This window comes from Malania oleifera, chromosome 11 (genome assembly GCF_029873635.1).
Source record: "Malania oleifera isolate guangnan ecotype guangnan chromosome 11, ASM2987363v1, whole genome shotgun sequence".
In the NCBI taxonomy this organism is placed as follows: domain Eukaryota; kingdom Viridiplantae; phylum Streptophyta; class Magnoliopsida; order Santalales; family Ximeniaceae; genus Malania; species Malania oleifera.
The window spans coordinates 22,818,935-22,825,426 of NC_080427.1; the positions used below are offsets into that span (position 1 = coordinate 22,818,935).

The 6,492-nt window shown below is 37.4% G+C and overlaps 1 protein-coding gene across 3 annotated transcripts; it reads left to right on the forward strand.

The window, feature by feature from the left end:
• Positions 1–278: 278 nt before the first annotated feature.
• On the forward strand, positions 279–6,097 carry LOC131168578 (cytokinin riboside 5'-monophosphate phosphoribohydrolase LOG1). 3 transcript variants are annotated; one of them, XM_058128114.1, is made up of 8 exons: positions 280–617; positions 1,499–1,596; positions 1,734–1,764; positions 2,472–2,571; positions 4,359–4,429; positions 4,603–4,746; positions 5,016–5,116; positions 6,005–6,097. In XM_058128114.1, exons 1-7 carry the CDS (start codon positions 498–500, stop codon positions 5,085–5,087), a joined length of 636 nt encoding a protein of 211 aa, XP_057984097.1. In that variant the 5' UTR covers positions 280–497; the 3' UTR covers positions 5,088–5,116; positions 6,005–6,097. The 3 variants fall into 3 exon arrangements, with proteins under 3 accessions (XP_057984096.1, XP_057984097.1, XP_057984098.1); XM_058128113.1 differs by lacking the exon at positions 6,005–6,097 and having other exon boundaries at positions 279–617; positions 5,016–5,324; XM_058128115.1 differs by lacking the exons at positions 280–617; positions 6,005–6,097 and adding an exon at positions 1,337–1,369 and having other exon boundaries at positions 5,016–5,324.
• The last annotated feature ends 395 nt before the right edge of the window (positions 6,098–6,492 follow it).

Here is a 6,492-nt window from a genome sequence, read left to right on the forward strand (position 1 = left end):
CTCCATCATCTCCCTAACGTCATAAAAGCTCATTTCTCTTCTAAAATGTGAAAAGGGAAAAAAAAATCCAACATCCCAAAAAATAAAATAAAATTAAAAGCCCAGGTATTATTTTATTAAAAAAAAAAGTTGTTTACGCGTGTAGAGAGAGAGAGAAGGGTGGTCCTTGTGTGTGTGTGGTGCATTGGGGGATAGAGCAAGCTACTGGTACGCGTGCTAAGGTACCCACGTGTGATAACTGATAGACGTTTATATAAATAGGCATGAGGAGGACACCTTGGGAGAGTGATCAAGCGCTCAAAGCAAGCTAGGGGGCTATTTTGATTCTTGTATTGCTCTTTGACACTTGGACATAGGTTAGGCAAGCGTAGAGGCAGACCACGAGAGATAGGAAGAGAGTGGAGAGTGGAGAATTTCACTTTCTATTCCTAATTACCCACCTGCAATTAGAAAGCATCAAACCTGCAAGAGAAAACAAGGATAGAGGAGACAGAAAAATGGAGCAAGAGACTGAAATGAGGCAGTCTAAATTCAATAGGATTTGTGTGTTCTGTGGCAGTAGCCAAGGCAAGAAGAGTAGCTACCAGGATGCTGCTATTGAGCTTGGCAGAGAACTGGTATTGCTCCCATTACACTAATAATGTCTTTTTTTCTTAATCTGCTTTCCCCTGTTTCTAAACTTCTAATGAGTTATTTGAGAGTTCCACTCTTGGGTTTTTGATAAATCTTCATTTTCTGTAATGGGTTTTGTTCGAGGTCTGTTTGCAACATCTGTTGAAGGTTTTTCAATGTAGAATTGCCGTGTTTTGAAATTGAAAGTGCTCCAGTAGTGTGTTCTTTTTTATATTTGAGATGGGTTTTGCTAGAACTCGATTAAATGCTGCTTTGAATGTGTTTTTGAACTGTTTTTAAGTTGGTTCGTGCGCTTTTTCACATTTAGATTGACATTCTCTAGCATGGTTATGCGAATATGCTGTCCTGGACTTCTTTAAAACTCTCTCTCTCTCTCTCTCTCTCTCTCTCTCTCTCTCTCTCTCTCTCTCTCCATCCCTCTCTCCTGGTCTTTATCAGGATATTCAGCTGCATTAGAACTAGTTGCCATTCTGGCGATGGAAAATTGTGCTATTTTTTCAGTGTTTGTCTAATAAGTCTTCCCCTGTTACATCTATCATCTAGTCACTTTCATCTTCCAAGCACACATCCCTCTCTCTTCTTCATCCTTTCCTTTCTACACGCTTCTCTGCCTTGGATAAGAAGATAAGAACAAAAGTACTTCCTATCACCATACTAATGGTTGTGTATTTGAATAAAACATCTCAGTATTTTCCCCACCTTCAATCTCTTCTCTGCTATTTTAAAATGGCCCGAGGTAATTCTTGCGGTACTGTAATTTCAAGTGGATTCTGAAGCCATACCCACCTCAAAATTTTCAGTCTGTTTCAAAGAAATGCTTATTTACTCTCTTAGAACTAATGTAACTTGGTTTTTTTGTTTTAAGGTTTCGAGAAACATTGATCTGGTCTATGGAGGTGGTAGCATAGGCTTAATGGGTTTGGTTTCACAAGCTGTTCATGATGGTGGTCGACATGTTATTGGGTAAGCAGCCTCGTAATCTCAATTAATAAAAATACGCACGCATTTAGAAACACAATCAGTGAGTCATGTCTGTGTTTATTGGTTTTGTTCTCCATTACAACTGATTTTTTTTTTGTCATGTTACTGTCTATCTGCAGAGTCATTCCCAAGACACTCATGCCTCGAGAGGTATGCCTGCTATGACCAACAAAAGTCTTGAACCTTTTTGTTATCTTATTAAATTGGGAACGAAGGATTCTACTATTAATTTTCAAATATCCATGGATTGTTCAGATTTTTCTTCATTTAGTTGTTCTCCTCTCTTCCTTTTTCGCTTCTTATTTCTTTTTTTCTTTTTCTTTTTCCCACCGGTTTCTTTCAAACTTTTCTTTGCTTTTTGGGTCTTTAAGAAACTTTTATTGTTTTGACCTCCTTTTTACAATCGTTGTTTTGTTTTCTTGTTTTTTCCCCCTTTTTTTTGCTCACTATTCAACGCTTTTATTCGCAAAAATTTGTGTTTCTTTCGCGGAAGCTTGATGGCCTTATCCATTACACCACTTGGGTAGTTGGCATTTTACCACTTGTACACTACTGTTATCTCTGATTTATCCTTTTCTGTTTTATCTTTTGATTGGTGGAGTAATGATTTTTTTTCTTCTTCCTGTGTTTTTATTCCTTGGCTTTTTCCTGATTTTGAATGCTCTTGATTTTTATTAAACCTATTGAGCCATTAATTACTGGCTGGGGACTGCTGAGTGCTGAGTCGAAGATTTTGGATTTAGTCCACCATTCCTGCAAGACTCATCATTGCTTCACTGCACAGCACTCCATCTCTCTCTCTCTCTCTTTTTCATTTTGTTTTAATTTTATTTCTGTGCCTTGGCACCCTTTTGCAGATAACTGGCGAAACAGTAGGGGAAGTGAAAGCAGTAGCAGGTATGCACCAAAGGAAAGCAGAGATGGCTAAGCATTCGGATGCCTTTATTGCCTTACCAGGTTAGCATAAGCCCTGCACACACACACACAAATTCTTACTTCTAAAGCCCCAAGCAAAACAATAAAAGACAGAGACACTCGGGAGTTCTTTTTTTTTCTAATTTAAGCATGAAAGATTGATCATATCTCATCTTGCCTGGTGACCTTAAGTACTAGTCAATTACTCCTTGTTTAATCACTCAGTTGTTACCCTAAGAACTAATACAAAAGGAAGATGAGGACCTTGGCCTTGACTTTCCCCCGCACTTCAGATATAACATGCTCCCTTCATTTGCAAATGAAGAAAGAGATTTAAAAGTAGTACAACTTTTTTATCTCTGCTGATTCTACTTCCAGGACAATCCTCACAGAAAACCCATTTCTTAAAACTTTTAAAAGTTACCAGTAAGGAAGAATAAGCTGCCATTGATGGTTTACAAGAAAATTGGGACCAAGTCTTACAAAGCATTCCATTCTACATTCTTAAATTGAAAGAAGGATTCCCATGACTTTCCCAGAAGTTGGAAAATGTTCATCATTACCTAAAACAATGCATAGAGGTGCACAGACAGTGAAGGAAAGATTTGTGAGAGGATATTATTAATTATTTCAAAGTATGGAGATGTTTTGCCACCTTTGGTAAGTTACATATACTGCTATTTTGCTATTTTGGCTGCCTGTATTTGGCAATGGTAAGGCAGTGAAAGCAACTGTCTGAACTGTAAAGCCTTTATTTCAACTCTTTAGTCTGATTTTCTGTGTCACAAACCCCAAGACCATGATTAGGGAGAAACTCTTCAAACCCTAGCTCTTGACCGATCAACATCTTACACTGAAAATTAGAGGCTCAGAGGAAACCTGCTTCTGTGGCTATTATGCTTCACTCAATCCCTTCCCCCTCTAATGTGGTCACATAGCCAGTGATGTAAATGTTGCTGTACCGATTTTCCCTTACCATAGGAAAAAAGACACTAGAGCCAAATAGTTTTCTCCAACTAGCACCTGACCCAACAGGGAGTCATGCTCACCCATTTAAAAAAAAAAGACCCATCTTATTCCTACCTCTGAAAACTAAGGATAAAAGGGGGAGGACATGCATGGGCAAAATGGTCATTTTACTCTCCATGGGCAAAGTGGTCATTTTACTCTTCAAGGAGACAACTTGGCATGAGCTTTCCCTAGCCCAAGGTGGAAAAAATGATATTATGAGACATTATGACCTGAATGGGCTCGCAGAAGATTATGTCTCTGTTTTCACAAAAGGATGGGAGCAATTAATACTATGTTTTGGAGAATAAAATAAAGACAGTGCCTGCAGGGGCAGTATGGTCATACAGAGATGGGTGATGGAAGTAATGTAACAATTCTTGATCAAAGCACATTGACCTAATCACCAAATGACATATAGAACAGAAAGATTATCATTACCTTAAGACCTTTTATGCTAAGAAGTGGCTGATCAACGCTCAAGTCTTACCGTTAGTAGTATCAGTTTAATAATTCTTGTCCTGAAATTCCCTTCCTTCACTTTAGTACTATCTTGATGGGTCACCAGCATTGTTTAAGGCTTTTTTTCTTCAGGCCCGACCAAATTAATTATGATATGTAGTAATAAGGAATGGCTTAATTATAATCACTGAAAACACTGTGACTACCAAGCTGTGATTTGTGACTCCATCAATAATAAGGCTGTTTCTGAGCATGTGGATTAATTGATATAGGTAATCACTAGAAGGAAAGAAGAAGAAAAAAGATAGGGGAAGAAAGAAGAGGTTGGCTAAGGAAAGTTTATGTGAAATTTCATGCAGGTGGTTATGGGACTCTGGAAGAGCTACTTGAAGTGATCACCTGGTCTCAACTTGGCATCCATGATAAACCGGTAATTACTAATTAGTGTCTGCATATTTTTGAGACATTGTTTTTCTTTTTTTTTAAAAAAAAATCCAACTTTATTGATAGCTCTCACTTATGGCGGAGGAATTTTTGAGACATTGTTGATATGTAGAACTTGTATCTATAACTCCTTTGAAATAACATTTATATGATATGCAGGTGGGATTACTGAATGTGGATGGATATTACAACTCATTGTTGTCATTTATAGACCAAGCTGTGGAAGAAGGCTTCATTAGTCCAAATGCGCGACACATTATTGTATCTGCTCCAACAGCAAAGGAGTTGGTGAAGAAATTGGAGGTCTTTTTCACCTCACTCATAGTTTTCTTCATTGCATACTGTTTCTGCCATGGCAATCAGCATTAATGCTTGAAATCCTTCAATGGGATTAAAAACACAGCAGGAGTTTCAGCTTCAAACCAATTAACACTAATAGCTTCTGCATAGATTTAATGGGCAATCACTCTCTAATAGAGGGTTCCTTCTATTATATTGTGGATAAAGAGAAAATGATATCTCTTTTGAAACAAATAGTACACTTTTTAATATCTACCTTCTTGTTATTATAGGAATATATACCTCGCCATGAAAGTGTTGCTTCGAAGTCAAGCTGGGAGAAGGAACAGCTCATCTCTCGGTGAAATCAGGATTTATGCACAGAACACTGGAGGTAGATAGAATTCAGCAGTTGAAGAAGCTAATTTGGGTTAACTGAAATTTTATATTGTGGGGAATTCTTTTTGTAAATTACTGCTAAACAACTAAATTATGTGAAGTTTTACAGTTCACTCTGTTTTGGAACTCTTAAGCTGTAATTAATTGGTAATCAAATTCCCCATTAAAGTGGTAAATTGATTCTAGTTTGTCTACTAGTTTTGCTTTGTTTTCTTTGCATTATAGTTTTCTACTTACTTTCTCTCTCTCTCTCTCTCTCTCAAATGTTATTTAAGAGTGCAATTAACAACACCTGACCTAATCATTTACATATTGATGAGGAAGAAGAAGAACTTCATAAACCAGAGGAAGGAAGAAGAAAAACAAACAAGAACATAACAAATTTACATCTTCATAAATTTCCAAAGTGAATGGACCTTTTACTTTCCACATAACTAATGATCTTTGGCACTCAAGAGTTTCACTCCTTTTGGAATAAAGCTGACACTTATAATAAAAACAAAGTTTCCTGATAAATATAAAATCAAAGAAAACCCAAGCTCTCTTGCATGGTTTGATATGACAATCTCCTCAAGTATACTGTAACTCATTGGGTACCACTGAAATTATTAGGGCTTGTTGACTTGTGAAAAACAGTTTGTCTCGAATTTTCCTAAACGTTACAAAATATCACCTTACTTTACAAATTTTCAGCATTTATAAAAACTGGAAATTAAGAAATGTTGAAAACCTGAAACATAAGTAGCATTTCTTTAATTTAAAAATAAAATTAAAAGTAAAGAAGTAAAAATGATTTTTCATAACCAAACATGCCCCTAGTGTTTCCTTATGTCTCACAGAGTCAAAACTCAATGCTCCATACAGGCATTTCATTTCCATGCAGACGAAACAGAATCAACAATCTAATCAATGGAGGTAGATATAGGTGTCAAGAGCGAAGAGAAGAAACAGGGGCCAACTAAGAGATTACCATGGCTTGAAGTACATTGTTGTTAAGGTTTGAGGAATGGACAGCAGACAAGATTGGTCCAAGTACCCAACTGAGACAAGCAACAGAAGAGGGCCATGTGGTGTTGAAAGGAAGGAGGGAAAAGGGGGAGCCCCCTCCACCCACTGAAAGAGCTTACAGCCAGGGGGCCCTCACTTGTCAACGAATGGGACGATGACACATGCCGCGAAGGGTCTTAATTTAGCAAATTAAGAGTGGAGGTAGAGACCATGTGCTAGGGACATTCTAGGACAAACATGATAGCCACAATTGGTCCCAGTCTCTTTTGACAATTGCTTGTGGTTTGATGACACTGCTTTGTATTGCCATTGGTTTAAAGATCTCAGTAATAATCCAAATGCATTTAGGTGGGTAGTAGTAAA